General features: G+C 40.1%; 1 protein-coding gene across 1 annotated transcript in view; it reads left to right on the top strand.

Annotated features, from left to right (window-relative positions):
* Positions 1 to 17,386, top strand: part of CNTN3 (contactin 3) — a 174,260-nt gene extending 156,874 nt beyond the window's left edge. The window contains exons 14-22 of the mRNA XM_015410913.1: positions 1,279 to 1,349; positions 4,458 to 4,692; positions 4,876 to 4,991; positions 6,029 to 6,215; positions 10,324 to 10,436; positions 11,778 to 11,946; positions 14,368 to 14,449; positions 16,667 to 16,688; positions 17,249 to 17,386. Of these exons, the coding sequence (XP_015266399.1) occupies positions 1,279 to 1,349; positions 4,458 to 4,692; positions 4,876 to 4,991; positions 6,029 to 6,215; positions 10,324 to 10,436; positions 11,778 to 11,946; positions 14,368 to 14,449; positions 16,667 to 16,688; positions 17,249 to 17,386 (1,133 nt within the window). The remainder of the gene's footprint in view (positions 1 to 1,278; positions 1,350 to 4,457; positions 4,693 to 4,875; positions 4,992 to 6,028; positions 6,216 to 10,323; positions 10,437 to 11,777; positions 11,947 to 14,367; positions 14,450 to 16,666; positions 16,689 to 17,248) is intronic.
* Positions 17,387 to 21,518: the final 4,132 nt, after the last annotated feature.

Raw genomic sequence — 21,518 nt, forward strand, 5'->3', positions numbered from 1 at the left:
ATAAGGAAAACCAATTTCAGTCACCACAGGTTGGAGATTACTTGCGAAGGTCACTAAATAGTGGTGTTTGATGTTCAACTCTAGAATACTTTAAGGGGAAACACACTGACAAGAAAATTGTTCCCTACAGAATTGCAGCTCTGTCACTGATGTTTTGGAAACACAAAGAAATGTGAATACTAGTGAAGATCAGAGTATTCCTTGCAATAGTCAAAACAGATGTTTATATATAGTTTAGTAAAGCATGCAGAGGATAAAGTAGGTCTATGTGATTATTGAACAAGAGCACTCAGAAGGAAATTGTTTAACGATTGTTCTTCAAAAATCCGACGACTGTGTAGTTTGACAAGTTGACTACTACATTGTTTTCACAGTGCATGTGCAGGTTGTAAGAGGTCCCCTCCCCCTCCCCCTTTTCAGAATTTGGTAATGTTTATCATTAAAGCATTGATGCAGAATGGCATAATTCCCCTCAAATACAAATTCAGAATCTACCTTAATTGATCGTGGCTGTCAGTTACTGAGCATGTGTAACACAAACATCAGCACTGTCAAGCATCTATGGCAGACTGAGCACCCGTCTGCCAGTCATCAGCCTACAAAGTGATTGCTAACACACAAAGCATGCTGTTCACTTTGAAGGGGCTGGCCAAAGAATGGTGCTCTTCTGTCCAGCAACTAAAGAGTAGCAAATAACTGAACTTTAAGAGCATTATTAATCATGATTAATGAGGAATATCAAAGCAAAGGCTCATGATCAAATATTGTAATTTTGCTTTTACGGGTTGTCCATTCAGTTGCCTGGAATCCTATAGAAAACAGGACACATTAATTTGGGCTCATGCGGCCCGCAGAAGATTCAGTCAGCCTATTGAGCAGGACAGAAGAATCCATAGGGAAACAGTTTAAATGGGTTGGAACTGTGAACACCTCTGAGGCAGATATACTTTCAGCAAGCATTAAAAAAATACCTGTGCAAAAATCCAGTAGTTTTAGAGTAGGTGCTGGGTTAGATCACATGGAGGATTTCCAGGGGGGGCGAGGGGGGCATTTTTGATCCATAGATATCCTCAATGTAAGCTGAGTCAGTGTCCTTCTTCCCTTGAAATCATGCCAAGGGTAAAAAATATACTTGATCTAAAACCATGCCAAATCACTGATATTGCATGCTATTATATGGGAATGACTCTTTCATCTGTTTAGCTAAATTTCTGGGAATCACTGAATTATTATATGCTCTGCTATATGTAAGAATTGTACAGCTATGTATCTTCACAGTTCCTGAAACACCACCATCTGAAGTAAGTGGCGGAGGTGGCAGCAGATCTGAGTTGGTCATTACATGGGATGTAAGTAGGTTTCATGGGATTTAATACTCAAAGGTTCACTGTTTTTCATGAGAACTTTTTTATAAGATAGCCTGTCTGAGCAACATTAAGTTTCATTTACATGGTACTTGTGACTGAATTATTTTGTAGCCCAATACATATGCTTTTCCTGGCCTCTTACTACTTTAGTTCTTTACTGAGTTCAGACTATTATTAGAATAATACAAGTAAAGACCTGCAGGACCTTTAGGTGGCATCTCATTTTCCCCACATGCGTGCACGCACACACATCTTTTCCTTTCCCTTACATCCTCTCCCTTTTTTCTGCTTGCTTCTCTCCTCCTCATGCCACCAGTCAACCTGACTTTATCTGTCCCCCTTCCTTCCCCCTGGCAGCCTCTCCCCAGAGAAACTCTTGACTAAATGGCATGGTGCCAGTTGCCTAAGGCTCGCCCAGTTGCAGGGGGTACCTCACTTTCCCCTGTATCCCCTTCCCAAAACTATTTCCCTATTTCTGGCAACCCCCATATCCTCAGTTTTTCCTGCTTCCTTCTCTCCACTCTCTCCAATTTAACCTTTTATCTGTCCCCACTCTCCATCTATATTTTTTTATTTGTTTGCTTCATTTATACCCTGTGAGGTAGATTAAGCTGAGAATGTGTGACTGGCCGAAGGTCACCCAATGAGCTTCAATGACATAGTGGAGATTCATAATCTAAAACTGTAACCACTTCACCATACTGACTTTTGTGGGGTGGCTGCCGTTGAACAGTAGCAAGTCATGTGGTAGCAAGACACCTGGTGGTTGCTGCCAGGCCTGGCCCTGATTCATCCTCTCTCAAAGGCCAAAACAGCCCCAGAAAGGGCCCTGCCCCTTCTCTCTCCCTAACAGTAATCGAGGCTTAAAGGCTGCCAGTTTTGTTATAAGCAATGGCCATTGAGGACATATATGTCTTTAAAATCTGCTTCTGTCATTGTGGAGGGTTTAAATCTGCCCATGTTTTTGTTGTTGTTTGTTTTGTTTTAAATTCCAGATTTTTCTACAAACCTGAGGTTCTTCTCAGGTTTATAGAAAGAGCTGCCTTGTCTGTCCATGGCCCCAGTCTCTGGATTTAAGAACCCACAGATGGCGCCATGTTGAGAAGTAGGTATATTGACTTAGTTAAGCATATTTGAGACTTTTTTAACTCCAGCAGATTCAATATAAATAATAAAGCAGCTGCTTGGATATTTAAAATCATGGAGGTTAGTCTCTCTCCTCCTCTCCAGCTGATTATATTCCAGACTTTCTTTAGTCTGGGTTTTTCAGTGAGGTTACTGTCTCCCCCCCCCCGCAAGTACATTCTTGCACACCTGTTATCCAGACTGAGACACTATGAGCAGGAGTAACATGTGCATGAGGGACAGTCTATGTGACAGATTTCCTGACAAAAGTGTAAAATGGCTTGCCATGGCTTTGTTTATGCTCATGGAAAGGCATCCACATACCTGTTGATACAGAAGCATGACATGCTAGTACCCTGGGTTTATTTGCCTGCACACTAGTATCCACCCATGCTAAGCCCTTCGTTTGTAGTGGCCATATTGGGCATATAGGATTACTCAGTATATGTAGTGTCTCATTAAGAATCCAGTGTGTGAACCAGAGGCTCCTTTAGCTTATTATAATTCTACTCTGGCTAGGTTTCTTCCCTCATTCACACTAGTCCCCTTGGTTTAACTCTTCATTCAGCTTCTTTCTTTCTTCCCCTTATAGTTTCTTTCTCTCTTATTCCCACCTTTGTGCTTTTTTCTGTTCTTCTTGTGTGTGTAATAATCTCTCTTGTGTCATCCATCAGGCTGCCTCCTTTCCATCTTTCAAATCTTTTCAAACAAGACATCTCTTGGCTTGATGTAATGGATGTTATCTTCTCCCACCCTTTTCTGTTTCCCATTATGTCATCCCTCCCATTCTGTGCACATGTGTTTATTAGATTACAATGCTAGTTTCCTGCGTAGGGTATTATTAGGCCTTTGTGTTCCTTAATTGGATAGGGACTAGATCTGTTTTATATTCTGCATAGCACTTAATTAATAATTGCCTCTTAATAAATGGTTGACAATGATAACGAAGTACTCAGGCTTCTGCTGTACTTTGGGAGCTGGCCAACAGCAGCAAGCTACTCTGCTCTTCCTGCTCTAAGGACGTAGCCATAGTATAGCACAGAAATGCTATGCAAGAGGCTTTTCTGTGAGCAGAGAAGACGGGCATAGATGCAGTCCAGACTATTGGTATCCTATGGAAGTTGACTCAGGTAGAAAAATGGTGATATAAGAGGTTTAGGCAGAGGCTTGTGGGGCAAACCTGTTGAGACTGTAGTTCATTGCATAAAGCCCTGCATAATAGCAGATCGCAATTATTATATCCCCTGCTGCCCAAGGAAATACTGTTTCATTCTTCTATAGCCCTATACATTTGCTCAAGACTTCAGTAGGATTTATGCACGAGCAAGGACATTTAGGACTGCAGCCTTCATGTATTCTGTGTGAGACTCATAAGTGACATTGTTATAGGTTGTTAGGAGGAAAACCTTTCAAGTGTTCAGTTGTGTTCTGGGGGTTGCAGGGCTGATAGAGACTTTGCCCATATGTTGTTATTTTGTAATGACTATAAAAGAGTTGGAGATGAAACAATTGTTCCATTCTTGGCCAAGGTACAAGGCCATTCAGTGGAAGAGCAAGGTAAGCTAGTTACCTTTTTCTTTATCTGGGGAAAATGTAGATGTTACTGAAAGAGCGGCTCTTTTATGTAGCTGTTGAGAGGTATCTTGGATGCTGAAAAATACTCTGTTAACAAAACATGTACAAGTACTATAATTTGTTTTAATGGCTGCATTACAGAAAGGTTTGTGACTCTATAATAAAGATAATGATGAATCAATGCATTTGGTGTGTTGTGTTCTCCATTTTGTTGCTTTCCTTATACAGTTTAGCCATCAATATTCAAAACGCTTCCTAAAAGTACATGGACAGATTTTGTTCTATATCCTCAAAGAATTCTGTCATTGTTGGGTTGGTTTCTTTTTTTGTTTGTATGAGTTAATGTTCTATTCCTGTATTTTATTCATTCACTGACTTTTTTTTCTGTAGCCTGTCCCTGAAGAATTACAAAATGGCGAAGGATTTGGTTATGTTGTTGCTTTTCGACCCCTTGGCATTACAACCTGGATACAGACAGTTGTTACATCACCTGACACACCAAGATATGTCTTTAGAAATGAAAGCATCTTGCCATTCTCACCATATCAAGTCAAGGTTGGCGTATACAATAATAAAGGAGAAGGACCATTTAGCCCAGTGACCACGGTGTTCTCTGCCGAAGAGGGTGAGTTATTAAATCATGAGTTCATTAAGTCATTTCCCCTAAAAATAAGTGGCATAAATATTTGCTTAGCTAGCATCAGTGAAGCCATCTTAATTAGCTAGCAAACTGAATGAGGTATGGTGTTGTTTCCCCCCCCCCCTTTATTTTTGAGTGCTCCATTTTCTCTTTTGTTCCCTAACACAGAACCAACTGTAGCACCTTCCGGTGTGTCTGCAAACAGCCTCTCATCTTCTGTAATTGAGGTCTCCTGGAATCCCATTCCTTGGAAAATGAGTAGTGGGAGATTGCTGGGCTACGAGGTAAAAATAAAATCATGTTAAAATGTGTTGTTATTTTTTTTAATGTGTTACATGAATGTGATGGCTGTATTTTTTCTTTTCTTTTCTTTTCTTTTCTTTTTTTAACAAAAAACACTTTCAAATCATTAATTTGCAGGTGGGAAGCCATAGCTTAGTGTTAAGATCAGCTGTTCCATCCTTGCTTCTTGGTAGGAAAATGAGTCATTGAAACATCTGGTGATCTTCATTTTCTCTTCCCCCCTCCCAAAATTTTTGGAGGGGAAGTTGGCTAAAAGGCCTGCTGTTCAGAGCCGGAAAAGCAGTTTTCTGCTCCTGAACCTAGATGAACACATGGTATAGTCACAAATAATCTGGTCTTGGGGGGAGCATAAAAGCCAAATGTAAATATTCACAGATTTTTTAACACAACTTGAGCCTTGCCTTATTTGCTGGCATTCCACCAGATCAATTACAGCAAACTCACTAAAACTGCACTGAGAATGAAAATCAGCTGGCAGTTGGGTGTTGCTGCTGTTGCTATCTGTGCATGCCTGTTTGGTATCTGCTGCACCTCCTGCCACTGCTCTAGCAGAGATAAGCACATGCGGCAATCTATATTAATGCAAGTCCGGTTGCATTTATACACACCTAGTTCTGTTAATTCTGCTTAGAAGGAAGGCAGTAAAATTGTATTGCAGTATGTTCACACGCACACACACACACGAACCTGTAAAGTGATATTTAAGCTGACTACAAAAGCAAGTGAGGCGCAAAATTTGATGCCAGCATTTTCAATATATAATAAAAATAGAAGAGAGGCTGGTAGAGAGCTGTTGAGTGACTGCAGCTTCTGCAGATCAAATAAAACAGAACTACTTCTTTAGGTTTTAAACAAAAGGAAGCTTTTTCCCACCTTCAGTGCTGTTATCCATAACAGACTGAAAATAAAACTTAATTCTCCCCTTTGAAAATGAGCAATAGGTGATGGAAGGGTAGCTGTTAGAGAGCAGTAATGTCAAGAACATGTTTCAAGTAGCCTATGCTTTTGCATCCACTAGATAAGATATTGGAATAATGGTGGAAAAGAACAGTCATCCAACAGAGTAAAATCCACGGGAACCGAGACACTGGCAAGAATAACAGGCTTGAAGAGCAACTTGGTGTACTACGCAGCTGTTCGAGCGTACAACAGTGCAGGAGCAGGCCCTTTTAGTGCCACTGTCAATGCCACCACAAAAAAGACACGTAAGTACCTTTAAAAAGAGAAGAGGAAGAGTTGGTTTTTATACCCCACTTTTCTCTACCTCTCAAAGTGGCTTACAATGGCCTTCACTTCCTCTCCCCACAACAGTCACCTTGTGAGGTAGATGGGACTGAGAGAGTTCTGAGAGAACTGTGACTGGCCCAATGGCACCCAGCAGGCTTCATGTGGAGGACCGGGGAATCAAACCTGGTTATCCAGATTAGAGGCCGCCGCTTTTAACCACTACACCATACTGGCTCTCTTTAGCTGGCATAGTTAAAGGTAAGAGGGAAAATGAATTGATGGGCCTACTTGTAGTGAAAAGAAGCATTTTTAATAACCTAGCTGAAAATGTTGTGAAACGTATACAGGCTTTGGATGCTTGTATGCGCTTCCCAACCAAGGACCTTTCAATAAAAGACCTTTTATCTCTTTTTCTGTATGCTGCAAAGACAGTATAATTTATATAATCAGGAAGTGAACTATTAGGCCCATTGTTTATTTTACTTTCACAGTGATTCCAGCTTGGTTGGTAAATTCTACGTCGGCTACCAATACTCTCTGAATATGAGACATTTGAAGTTGCTTCCTATTCTTATCCTACAGGCTTGGAACAAATCCAGTCACTTTGTTAGAAACAAGATAAAATAATAACAACTGATGAATACTATTATTGTTTAGCATTAATATTGTGCAATTAGTCTTATGTGAGACTAATTACATGATCAATTGTGTACATCCCATACACAGAGACACATATAGTTGGCCAGTGTGAAAATAAGCAATTCTTTTTGATAGGGCTTGTCATAGTTGGGGAGAACTCCCTATGAAAGCAGCCTGATACCAAAACCAGGTCCATATGATTTAATGGACTCCCAGAGAACTCCAAGGCTATGGCTTTGCTGGGCTTCCAGAGGAAGGACATTCAAAATTATGGAGCAGTCACAAATTAGTAGTTGTTCTATTTGAACTTGACAGTGCATTTAAACAGAGGCCCTTCAGTTAAGTTTCAAAGCAGGACGCAGGAAAGAAAGGGCCTAAAGAAACAGCGTTTTCAAATTTTCAGTGCCTCATAAACCAACTTAACGTACACCTGGCACTCCATTACTTCATTTTTGGTAGGCTTGGTGTCACCTGCAAATGTCTCCCAAATTATTATTTATCTTTATTTTATTCATCTTCGTAGTGTTGCTGTAAGTTAGTCATACTTATTACTCTCTTACAGAAAAGAAAAAGAAAATATGAGATAGTAAAGTTGCTGGAAAGGACCATAAAGCCATTGATACAGCATACTGTTTCAGCCGTGACCATCCCCAACTGTAGCTCATATGCAGTTCAAATGTACAAATTATTTATTTGGTTTCTTGAATAGGGTTTGAAGTGACATTTTGGACAGTTGAATTCATATTTCAGCCATCTGAAATATTTCACCAACAATGGTGCCTTGGAATCTTCTCAGCTAATGATGACATCAGCCAAATGTAGCCATTTAACACACCCACCCCTTCATATTATTCACAGAATGGCTGGAATTTGTGACGGCTGATGATCTCACCAAAGTTAATAATCTTCCCACGCAATGGGCATTGCAGCCAAGGATCGGGAAACATGGGAACTGATACTTCATTAAACATGTCTTTTAAAATTAGCTTTTACTTTTAGCTATCTGAGGTTGAGCACAGTGCAAGATAATAGCGTATCAGACGAATTACATATGTACTCCCCTGGATATATCACTAATTTTTACTTTGCCATGACATCAAGAATTTAACCTAATTAGAACTCTTTAGGGGAATGGACAACCAATCCAGTTTCAATTCTAATATTCTCAAATTCAGCATGAGTTTCATAATTCTCATCATAGTCTATTATCTCACAGTGGGCTTGTAATAATAGAGCCTGTCTCTTAATTGCAACTTTGTGATGTGATATGGGGAGATGAAAATGTAAATTTCAATATAGATTTGGAAACTGGTGAAGAGGATCCTAGAAATTAAGCAAGGAGAAGCTGGTTATTGTAATGACCCCTGCAGCTGAACACAGGCACTTATGTAATAATGTTACTATTCTGTAGTAATTGAAAAAGCAAAATCATTTTCGGTGACCTTTGTCGTCTTAATTATAATCCTAATTTAAGGTTGAAAACTCCATATTTTGCTTGGAGAGGTTAAAGTAAGTCAAGGACAATGGTACAGGGTTTTTTTTTCTTCATCACTGAAGTACCTACTGTAGAAACATGGAGTTATCTTTTCATGTTTGTTGCCCTTCACTGAAAAATATCTTTTTAATCTTGAAAGGCTATGCAGTGAGTCACTTTGAAAGGATCATCATATAAAGTAAGAAGCCCAGAGAGTAGCTTGAAATGCACTGCTTTAGCAACTTTTGAGGCAGTTTAGGCCTCTCTCTTTCAGTCTCTCTCTCTCTCAGCAGATGGCTGGAATCTTCCACCCACAATACAGTATGTAAGATTGGTTGATTAACAGTGCCTTAGTGTTTTTGAAATTGTTCTGTGGATTATATGCTGCCTGAAAGGAGATAGAAATGGAAAGGCGCTCTCAGACTTTTCCTTGCTGGCAAGATTTAGTAATCACAAGGGGATGTCTTATTTATCTTGTCCCCCATTTTTTGTTTGTTTCATTTATGGAACAAAGGTAAGAAGGGAGAGGTAATTTCAGGTCATTGGGATTTGGACAGTCAGCTGGCTCTATCAAACAAGAAAAAAGGGTCACATCAATTGAGCTCTTCATTCTTGTATTTGTGTAAGCAGATAAGCACTTCCTAGGACATCATCCAGCTAAGGTTTGGCAATTTTTAAGTCCTATTGATTTCAGTAGAAGAATTAAGCATGTGCTTAAATCTCTCCCATTGGAATCAAGAGGATTTCAGATTGCTTGGTTGTACTCCTGGTATTTAGATAAATGCCACAAAGAGGAATGATTGTCTTCCCCTTTCCTGAGATTTATTTCTCTAATGCTTGCTTTATGACAATCTTACCTGGTTCTTAGAATTGGCTATTGTTAGTGTGATTTATAAATTATTGATTCTGAATTTGTATGTGTGAGTATTCACTGCAGGACTGACATGCATATTTACTCAGGAGATCACTTTGTATAACAAACCACAATATAGATAATGAACAAGATTTGAAATCAGTGCTCCCAACACCAAAGCCTAGCGGTTTCTCCTGTGATCACTTCCTAGTACAATTATGCTGTAGATTTTGAATATATTGATTCGTTATAGAACCACCATGCCTAAATACCTAAAGCCAAAAGGATGCATTACTTTTGTGAACACTTTCAGCTGCATCCAAAAGCATCAGGGGGGGGGTTCATTACTTGTTTTTGAAAGCCATGTACTACCTTTTATTAAGACTAACCAAAATAACACAACACAGTGCAGATTTCTAAGATCTCCAGAAGTTTCCATCAGGCTGGATGATAGATGGTCTTTCTGTCATGATGCTCTTACAGCCTCTACTGACTTCAGAGGGTACAATGAGGTGTGGATGCTATCAGGTTGCCCTTTTGATATTTTGGAAATTCTATGTGTTCTGGGATAAAGAAGCAAAAAATGGAAACCATCCCACTGCAAAAGTAAAATCCAGTCGTTTGTCAACTGTCTCTCAGATATTTGACTGTCTACTGGCTTTTATTTTTGCAATTGTTTTAGGAGGGTGTTGCTTTTGTTTTGTTTTTTGCTGGCAGGTTTTAGTTTTAAATGTTCATGGTATCAATTTATTTTTGTCTGTGCTGATACAGATTGTGTTATCTTTGTTACTCACCGTGGGTTGCAATTACTGGGTGAAAAGTAGGCTTCCAGTTTTCCAAATAAAGTGTATTTATGCAGCAAAAGGTTTATTGGTGGGGTTTTGTGCTAACATTTCCCTGGGTATATTTAATGGGCGGCCCAGTGTCAACTTGTAAAATAATATTGACAGCTCTCCGTATTTTGGAAAATGACTGTAGTGTACAAATGATGGTGCTCTGTGTGAGTGCTCTTACATGCAGCACGTGATGACAGTCAATTACCTGGACTATTATTTGCTTCTGCATAACAAATCTCTAATGCTAAGTAAATTAAAATCATGTTTTCATTATGTATTTCAAGCACCCAGCCAGCCTCCAGGAAACATTGTGTGGAATGTTACTGACTCCAGGGTAGTTTTGAATTGGGAGCAGGTGCACGCAATGGAAAATGAGTCAGAAGTAATTGGCTACAAGGTAAGTGCAAGCATGACCACAAGCATATAGTCTTGCTAGCAGTATCCATTTTGTATAAATGCTTAGGACAGTTTTCTCCTGCTCCCACACTCATTTTTTGTAACATCTCAATTGTAAAATTTAGCACTGAACAAAAAGGTGCCAGATTTCACCTGCAGTAATCAGGTAAATTGTCCGGTAACCATACCGTCACCCTTCTCATAGATATCTTAGGGGAGAAAGTATAAAGGCTGATGGAAGTTCATTGCACATTGTTTTCCTGTTTTAGCAGAATGCATGTGATATAATTTATGGAACATACTGTGATAATATGTCTCTGCACTTAACAGAAGGCATCAGACATTTGTTTGAAGCTCTATACTGGTCTCCATCCAGTGATTACTGCTGATTTTTTTTTAAGTTTCAAAAGTCTCAATAATTCCATGTATTTGAACAAATGGTTTATTTACCATGGAATCATATGGGAAATATAAACTGAAAACAAACCAGAGCTTTTAGAGGATGCGAAATGAATCCATTTAGGAGAACAAGATTTACATCCAGTAGCATCTTAAACCCCAAGATTTCCAGGGCGTAAGCTGTCTTGAGTCTAAGCTCCCTTTTTTATATACCCTTTAGGGTGATTGCTGGAAGGTGTATTCATTCCCCCCCCCATGGTTTCCTGTTTTTTGTGTATCCAGACAGCTTCCTCTATCAAGGTGCTCACACAAAAATCTAAACAGCCAGAGTCCATATTCATGGCCAAACAGTGTATTTATTTTTTTTAATCCCCTTGGGCTATTTCCAGAACCACATCTAAGATAATGGTATCTCAAAGTGAAGTTTATTGCAGTGAAAACTCAAGATGATCTTATAAATTGCATAAATATTTAAAATGCAGTAAGAAATATGCAGTTTAGTTGCATGGCAGAATAATTGCTTAGTATACACAGACTTTTTTCAGCATAGGCCATAATTCCTTATTTTAAAAAAAGAAAAACTTGCTTTAACACCCCTGTTTCCCTACTTAATGCTTTAAACAGCTGATCCAGGTAATGACAAGTACCAAATGGAGCAATAATTTATAGAAGAGTCCCATTACTGAGAAACTCGACAGAATATATTATTCATTTGTAAGCTTATATAGTTTGCCATTCTAGATTAAAGAAGGGATAAAAGGATTTGATTAATGTTATGTATTTTCACTTCCTCTGTAAATATCTAGTATAATCTTTTGTGTACCTCTCTCCCGATTTTAAGAATCTTATTTTTTGTACACCTAGAAAATAAAACTAAAAGTATGGTGGCTAAAATAATACTATAAAAGTTGGAGTTTGATTTTATTTTATTTTTATATTGCAGGTTTTGTATAAGACCGGCAGTCAAAGTCAGCTGAGTACTCTAATCACCAACATAACATCTGCAGAGCTTCTGCTCCCTTTAAATGATGACTACATTATAGAAGTGAAAGCAGTGACTGATGGTGGAGATGGTATTAGCAGCGAGCAGATCAAAATACCTAAACTAGCAAGTAAGTTTACCAGACATTTTTATATGGAGGTTTCTTATGTCTGCATATAGCACAGTAAGAAGAGCACTGTGTCTGATCTTTAGGGTAAACAATAACAGGAAGCAAGTCTACTCAGAAGAAAGTCCCATGTAGTTCAGTGGGGTTTGCACCCTGGAAAGTGTTTTTAGGATGGCACTGTAAGTGACCCCCATCAGCAAATAAGCCAGCCATTTCTGAATTAGTCTTCCCAAGCCAGGGGGTTGATTGCCTGTGCTAAAACATTCCTTTCGCACTTGGGGGAATTACCATATGACAACAGGCAGTACAATCTTAAAGTCCGGCTGCACTTCTGCGGCCAGCCAAGGGTGTTACTGTGGCACCGCTAGCCTGCTCCCTAAAGGGAGCATCTGGCAGATGGGGGGAGTGTTTATCTTGGTTTCTGAGGCCACAATCATGTCAGCATCCCCAGCAACTGTCATGTAGGATTCAAATCAGGTGGTTGTGATGGCTGGGCTGTGATGGACATGGTAGGCACAACCAATCAAGGACCAGTCAAAGGAGGAGACATGCCTGCAGACATTTGTTGGGTAAAATTTGACAGGGAAATTCTTGAGGGCCGCAAATGAGGGGTTCAATGAAAATAGCGGACTTCAGCAGAAAATAATTTAAGTAGTTCAGAGAGAGCCTGTCCAGGCACTGATGAAGATCGCATAAAACATGAATTCATTCTCATGTACCTAACTGTGGCATGTCAAAATGAATTTCTTCATGCGATGGCTCATTGGAAAGGCAAAAGAATAAACCTGCAGTTGTCTAATATAGATGACTATCTACATTAGATAAAGCAGCATGTGCCATAAACCTTATAAAATGTGGAAAATTGACTTCTTCAATGTATGCTTTTTATGCCTAGTATCAAAAAAATGGTAATGAATAGAAGCATTATTAGCCTTAGTTTTTTGTTAGGGGCATTTATTAGTTTCCCAATAGAGCTTTAAAATTTGAAATTGGTCACCTGCTTCATGAGTTACAGCTTGAATTAGAAAAGGCAGGGGAAATTGGCTTTGTCCATCTTGATGATGTCATAAAAAGTTTATGCAACCAATCAAAATGGGCTATTACATCAAAACATAATACCTAGACATACACCTTTCAGGAAAAAAGAAAGACATTTTGCCACTTTACCTGATACTGACATCTGGTCTGGCCTACAGACTAAACAAGCTGAAAGGTATAACTCTGCTTAGGATGGTGCTCCCAGTGTAATTTTATTTTGGGGTGTTTTTTTTTTACAAAAATCAAGCAAACCACTCACATAAACACCCCAGAACCAGAGATACACTGCCTCTAATGACTATGTACTGCCAAAATTTAGAAGCATCCTGTTACTGTAGGTACTTTAGCTCTACAAAAAAGAATATTGCTGAACAGTATTATTTTATAAATTCAAAAAGTGACAGAAGCTGTGCATGTGTACTCTATAGAAATACTATAAAAAGAAAACCAATTAACATTCTTCATCTTTCTGAGCATGACAAATTTGATTCAATTGAACTAGTGAATTACCATGTAAATTAGACAGCATTATATGTAGAGAAATCAGATTTTAATTTTTAGAGGTTCTTTTTTAGGTTCTCTCAAAATTTGAGATAGTTGGGTTAATATTTATGAATATTAATATATACAGTATATCACTTCCCAGTTGTCTTTCTACATGAAGAGCAATACAGACATTACTAGATGATATAACTTCATTTAGGTAAAATGCAAAGGCATCAGTAAAAAATGCCTGGAACTTAAAAGAACATTGTCCTTATAGGCAACAAGTGAAGACTTGTTCATTGTCCCAGTAAAATAAGCTGCTTTGAAGTACTGCACACTTCACAAGATCCCCTTTACTTATTTCCTAACAAAAGTGGCTGCCACTGCTCCTGCCACTTCTCCTGCGCAGTGGTTCCCATGATAATCTAGGGACATGAACAGGCTTCTGCCTATGTAATTGTTTCCAAGAGCACGTTTTCCAGTCTTGCAAGTGATACCCTTACCCAAATGGTGCTTTGTGGTATGGAAACACACAGCTGAGAACAAGAAGATGGATAGAAACCTATGCATATTCACAGAATAGTGTGGGAGCAAATGTGGAGGAAATGTTGGCAAGTCAGTACAGTGAGATTTAGAGTGCCAGCCTGAGCAAGAGATACATCTTAGCTGATTGAGATCAATAGACTGAAAAGAGTGAAACTTTGCTTAGGATGGCTCCATAAGCAGGTGGGAGCAGTAGGAACCATTTCCCAAACAAAAAGTTCTGGTTCATTGGGACTCTGAAGTGACAATCAAAAGAAAATGTGTTTGTGGATACGTGGGGGTGGAGAGAGATATTTTCAGAAATGGGAATATTTGTACTTCCTAACTAGCTATATGTTGTTGTTTTATTTGTTGTAGGTATGGATGCAAGGGGTTCCAGTGCAGCAGTATGGAATATCAACAGTCTCTCTTGCTTTATGACGACAATACCATTCTTAATTTTCAAATCAGCATTGTGTTGATACATTTTCACAGATAGGATCAAATGGATCATTTATTCTAAAAAGTGCTTTTTTAAAAAAAAGACAACAAAAACGATGGTTATGCATGGTTCTACCACTCTGATTTTAAACACTTTCTGTGGCTTCTGATGTTTCAGTTTATTAAAAAACAAAGCAAACAACAGATCATACACATATTAAACAGTTCCTTCAAAAGGAATGTAAAATGCCTTAAAATGTAATGAACCAAAGGAGTTTACACATTGCATATTTCAGAAAGGACAAAAATAAGAGGATAAGCATTGTATTAAGCTTAGCAAGTTCCATTTCCCAAGCAACACGGAATTATTTTGAGTAGATTGCAACAAAGTCATCCCAAAACACACAAAGATTTTAAAATATACATTTCACCATAATCTGATGCATAACTCAGAGCTGCATTTATTTCTTTAAAATGTCACAATCGAGAACTGGATCTAGATAAATATATCTACATAAACATAGATTAGTGTCCTCATTTGAAGATCTTAAAAACTTTGCTTCACTACCAAGGGCGTCTTCCCCTGCCTTTTTGTCCAATCTACGTAAATGTCCTGTTGCTTGTGCTCATTTTCTTTAAGGCATTCCATTTTTAAAACAGCTCTTCTCTCTGTTTCTTAGTCCTGGTTCCATTGTAAATGTGGGAAGATTTCTCCAGATGCTGCACTGGCAAGATTCCTTCTGATCCCTTACTTGAAACAAGAGGTATCTGCACAGCACTACAGTTTGAGTATCAGGAGGCCCAGCATTTGTTTTTCACATTAGAGCATGGAAAGGCATACTGTGTCCCACTTGGCCTTTCCACTGTTGTGGGTCCCAGTGCTTCTCTTTGAAAGTAAAACCGCTTGTTTGGGTCACTAGAGATGGATTGGCACCCCTGGGTGCACTGCAAGCCAGGCCTCCCAGTGCAGGATTACACTGGAAATACTGTCCTGGAAATCTGTGTATTATTCTGGATTTCCCACCAGCAAATGTTACAGTCAGGGAGCAGATCATTCACTACAAGGAAGCTGCTTTGGACAGCATCCTCAAGGCAAGAGCATCACACACATTATCTGCTGGTCCTTAGTACTGAGCAGCTTTATTCACCTTCCAGCTAAAATGTGGAGATTGGTTCTTCCAACATTAATCAGCCATGCAGCTACCATCGCATCCTAACTTTGACAGATAAAGTCTTTAGGCAGTTTAATTTTGATTTTTCTTAACATATAATAAAAAGGTATAGACTTAGCTCATTTTTAGTTATGCTTTCTCCTGCGTTCTTTAATAACCTACTGTACTTCCTTTAGTTCCTTATATTTTGATATCATCCTTGCTTCCCATATTTATTACTGATTTTTTTAAACAAAGTGCCCAAGAATAGAGCATCACACTTTTAGGTGCAGTGCACCAGAGCCTTATAAACAGGGAATATTATCTCCCTAAATTATATGTGGTGTGTCTGAATATGCAGCCCTAAATTTGTTGCCCTTCTGTATGCCATATCTTCATTAGACCATTTTGATTTTGCAATTTCTACACCCCTTTGTTTAAAATTATTCTGGATGCTAACAGGACCACTGACATTTCCATATTTATAAGCAACTGCTTTTTTAAATGGCAGTATTGTTTTGAATTTTTTTTTGAATTGAGGAAACATTTATCCTTAGTACTTTTGATTTCCTATACTTCTAATTCCTATAGAAATAAATTTCATTTCCTAATATTAATTGCACCTGGTCACTCATGCTCTTACACCTGCAACAAACAGGTGTGAACCCTTAGGGAAAAACAGATCTATAAAAAATCAGATATTGCTCTATATTTTATTACAACATTCATATCTAAAAAATCATAAAAAAACACTTCTTTTCCAGATGACTTGGGTAAAATCTGTATATAATGTACATAGTAAAATAATATCAATGGCTACTTGCTCTTTAATGTGGCAAATTACTGATGCTTCCAGTTACCAATGGGTGGGAACACACTTTCATTCTCCATATATTCCATATTCATACAATGAGGGGGAATCTCCCATTCTTGTTACAAGAAAGTTCTAAAATGTTCCTGTACTGCCATTTTCATGACCATCCTGTTGAATTTAAGTTCTAATTCTATTATCTCCATGAGATCTTCTGGAATACTTTGTTTCATATTGAAAAGTTTACCAATTTTTCCTTCAACTTATAAATGTGTGTGTATATCCTATGGTTATCTGTATGCATTTTTTATTCTAATAAAATATTTATAACATTGAAAAGTTTTAGTGTTACATTATAATATGATGTTGAGTTATTGTTAACTCCATGTAATAATGGAGGTATGTATTGGTATATTCTACAATTTACATTGCCTATTTCCCTTTTTATCCACAGATAAGCTTCATAAATGCCTGTGCTGAATACACTTTTGAACATTCATCACACAACCTACCATTTTTCATATGGTTTGGTCAAATTGTGGAGGAAAGATACCCCCATTTTATTTATCCCATCTTTTCCAATTTGAAAATCATCTACAAATGTACTTACATTGATAGAAATACAGGTTTTCCTTTATTTCTTATGGTCTTTTACCCAGGCTCCATTTCCTTAACATTCAGATATCTTCCTTTGCTTGTGTCTGCTTATAAACAGGGAATATTATCTCCCTAAATTATATGTGGTGTGTCTGAATATGCAGCCCTAAATTTGTTGCCCTTCTGTACGCCATTCAGATATCTTCCTTTGCTTGTGTCTGCTTAATCATTTTAAAACATGGACATGCATGCAACCCAGATCCACATTCTCAAGCCAATTGTGAATGGAAACAAAATCCATGTTGTGATAGAATGGGATTTGGAGACACCGGGCAGCATCACTAAGAAACAAGTCAACTTTCATGTACTGCCAGTTGCTACTAAGCCCAGTGCTTAGTCCAGTGAAAGAGCCAATTATGAACCAAATGTGATTACACGGCCTCTACATGTGCACTGTAATACCAATCCAAGAGTGGTAAGGAAACCTAGGTGTTAGTCCAGCATCCATTAACAAGTTGGCATGGTAGATAATCAAAAGGCAATCTGGATGCCAGATTCTGAATGGCTGAGCAGGGAGACATTTTAAATGTAATAGCATCTAAAATATCTGTTTATTGTTAGCATTTGCTGCAGATCTACAGTTACAGCTGCTTTTTTGTTTGTTTAAAATATTTTTGGACTGTGATGCCAACAAAAAGGCTATTGAGGCAGTTTATATAAATAATGAAATATATTATATCCGCGCGCCCCCCATAAGGTCATGGGACACCAATATGCAGATTAACTGGCTCTCTTAAAGACTGATCAACATCAATTGTCCATAATTGGACAACGGTCCAAGTGCAGGTTATTGTTAAAAAGCAGCCTACCATGGCTACCAGTGCTTTGGGCCAAATCCTAGCCAGTGTTACTGCTAACTTGCTTGTTCCCATCTAGACATAAAACAGTGCCAAGATGTGCTAAGCCTCATCTCTCCCTCCCCCCACATATGCTGTTCCAGCAACTAAGGTCTTGGTTGTTCAGCCAGCAAAGAGACTTCTTTCCCAGGACAACCGAGTGAGTGAGTGACAGGTTAGCTTGGGATGCTGATGGACCAAGATGCTTACTGTAGCGACTTGGCAGAAATAGAAACAAATTACAGCCTAACCAGTCTCTTGACCAGGCCTATATGACATAACCACTAGTGATCGGCATGAACCAGGAAAATGGAGGCTCGTTGTGGTTCATGGGGTTTCACGAACCTGCACAAACCTTCCCGTTTATCGAACCAGTTTGTCATGCACCAGAATCCCCCCCCGCACGGCTACAGATGCCAAACTCACAGCAAGCCTCCAGCTGACTCTCCTCTTCTACCTCTCCTCTCCTCTTTCCTTCTGACCCTGTGATCCTCAACTTCCAGGCCTCCTGTGGTCCCCCTTTTTGGCCTGGCCTCATCTGCTATCCTCCCTCTAACTGCCTCATGGGCCAGTTTCCCAGAACTCCCACTGTTTCCATCAAAGGAAAATTGCTCCCCCTTTTTCCTTCTGACCCAGTGATCCTCTACTTCTGGACCTCCTGGGGTCCCCCTTTGTGGCCTAGCCCCATCTGCCAGCCTCCGTCTGACTGCCCCATAGGCCAGTTTCCTGGAACTCCTGCCGCTTTTATCAAAAGGAGATTTCCCCCTTTTCCTTCTGACCCTGCTATTCTCAAATTCCAGACCTCCTGGGGTCACCTTTTTTGGTCTGGCCTCACCTGCTGACCTCCCTCTGACTGCCCCATGGGTCAGTTTCCCAGAACTCCCACTGCTTCTATCAAAAGGAGATTGCCCCCATTTCCTTTTGACCCTGCAGTCCTTGACGTCCAGGCCTCCTGGAGTCCCCCTTTTGGGCCTGGCCTCATCTGCGAGCCTCCCTCTGACTGCCCCACATGACCCTCCGTAAAAACCATTGAGGGTCATAGGAGGTTTGTTGCAGGCATGATTGCATGACTCTCGACTCATGAACCATGAACTGGACGATTTTCATAATAAATATAGGTTCGTGACAGGGTTTGTGCACATCCCTAATCACCACCACTCACTAGGATAATGCAGAGAGATCAAAAAAGGGCTCCTGAGAACCATCAGTTGACAGATAATAGCTACAAACATGGGAAAGAATGAACAATAGAATGCAACTTTGTGAACTTTCTATGCAAACCTCAAAAGTACAAGATCAGCATAGTGACCATTCACAACAGCCATAATGGTATATTTTAGAGCCCCAGTCAATTCAATTAATCTATTGTTAGACTCTAACTCAGCAATTATTTATTCAGCAGTTATTTATGCTACAATACATCCATTAGTCTTTGTGGCACCTTGTTTATAAGGAAAGAGAACAGTGTAAGACCCATAAAAATGCATTCAGCTATGGTGTCATGATCTCTTGAAGTGAATTAATTAGAATTATATATTTAATCCTAAAGAAACTAAAAATAATATCCCAAGGAGCTGCATTTTTACTGCAGCAGATGAATATCATGATCTGTAGAAACTAAGGGGAAGGGCTGCAAAACTGCACCTTGTTTTGCTTGACAACATTTGAAATAACCCTGCTATTCATAGGGATGTTGTCGCACTTGTCCTCTCTGGACTTGCAGGCAGCTAGTGCACCAATTTCCAACCCAAGCACACAGATTTTCATTTCTGTGCAGGGGTTCAAGTAGTGGGCAGCTCCACCCTCACACTAACCAACCTGCAGTATAAAGGGGACCCACACCTGGCAACTCTCCATCCAGCTGAGTGGCACAGCTTGGAAGCTACTGCCCTGCTAACAGAGTCATCGCCACCACCATAGCCTGAGCCACCTTCCACTGACGCTACTGCACCCAGCTGAGCTGGTGAATCACCAGCTATAGCCTTTGGCCAGGAATGCAGCCCGGCGCTCCTCCCTGGGCTTCCCACCACTAGCAGGCCCCTCACTGGAATGATGGAGGTCCGGGCTGGAGGTAGTGGAGCCAGGCTCAAAGTGCGCCTGGTGGACAGGTTCTTGCCTCATGGGGTAGTTTGGTGTCACCTCACCCAGGACCAAGTCATGCTCCAGAGCCACTGGGGGGCATATTGTTCCAGTGGCACAGAAGATCCTGTGCTCACTTTCTCCTGCAGTCTGGTTTAAACTGGGCTGCTGGAGAATCAAGCCCCAGGAGCTCCTGTGCCATGCAGAGTATATTGCTCCTGGTGGCAGAGAAGATTCTGGGCTCACTTTTTCCTGCCCAGGCCATTCATTTGCCTCCCCTCCCCTGATGGCCCTCTTCTGGGAACACAACTCAAAGCTCCTCTGAGGGGCTCCTGCTGCCAGTGCCGTAGAGGGGGCTTCAGTGCCCTCTCTGTGGCTGGGAAGGAGGTTCAGGGGGCCCAGGCTGCACATCCACCTTCCCCCCTCAATGACCATCTTCTGGGAACACAGGCAGGGCTCCTTTGTGGGCCTCCCACTGCCAGGGCTGTGAGAGCCCCTCTCTTCTTTTTTCCTTCTTTCAGTCCTCTCCCCCCTTCTATTTACTTTCTTTCCACCTCTCCTCTTTCTTTCACTCCTCTCTCCCCATCTATTTGGTTTCTTTCCACCTCTCCCCTTCCTTCCTTCCTTCCTTCCTTCCTTCCTTCCTTCCTTCCTTCCCTCTGATCTCCCCATCTGATCTGTCTGTCTTTGCTTCCAAGATGGGCCACATAACACCTGCATCTGCAATTACCTGCAAATATAAAGAATATTAGTGCCTACAGAGAGAGTAGACTAATGACTGTTACCCAAATGCACACTACAAGTTAGTCCCTTCCTTCTAAACTGGTGAATGGATCAATTCTAAAGGCAAGTATCATGAATGCTGGCAAGCCAGTGTAGCATAGCAGGTAAGAGAATGAACTTTTGGATCAGCATTTCTGTTTGAATCTCACCTTGCCCATATATTTACATTTGACAAGCCTTTATTGGCATACGTATACAGATACAACCGATGACCATAAACTCTTACAGGGCCCGTACACAAGCCATGCTGTCAGCTTCAGATCCACATCTCCAATGTAAGGTTGGCTTGCATGCATTTCAAGCATAAGTCTGTCTCTAGCTCCAATTTACTGCCTCACCACAATGATTCAAGAGAGGAATATATACTGTAGGAAACATGAATGGATCTCAGATTATCTTGCTTAGTGGAAACAGTAGTGGGAGTGATGGCAAGAATCTAGCTGGTTCCAGTTATCTGAAAGGTTTCCAGAAGCAGTTGATGAATCAGTGTCAGCAAGCTGCCATTCTGTTTTCTGTGACCTCTGTGTACATATCCTTTCCCTGTTACACCCGGCTTGGCTTCTATCATCCTGTTCCTGCTTTGGAATGCAAAAGATAACTGCTGGAGGTTGTGTGGGGGAGAAGATGCTGTAATGCTTGCCTATTGATTTTCCCAGGACTACTGCACCTGTGTTTTGTCTGAAGTTCTGCCTGGTTCTCATGTACTGGGCGCGCAACCGTTTCCTTAGCCCGCCAGCGGGAAAGATATTCATTGGATCTGTATCTGTTTGA

The sequence above is a fragment of the Gekko japonicus genome, unplaced genomic scaffold (assembly GCF_001447785.1).
Source record: "Gekko japonicus isolate JY-2015 unplaced genomic scaffold, Gekko_japonicus_V1.1 scaffold164, whole genome shotgun sequence".
Classification (NCBI taxonomy): domain Eukaryota; kingdom Metazoa; phylum Chordata; class Lepidosauria; order Squamata; family Gekkonidae; genus Gekko; species Gekko japonicus.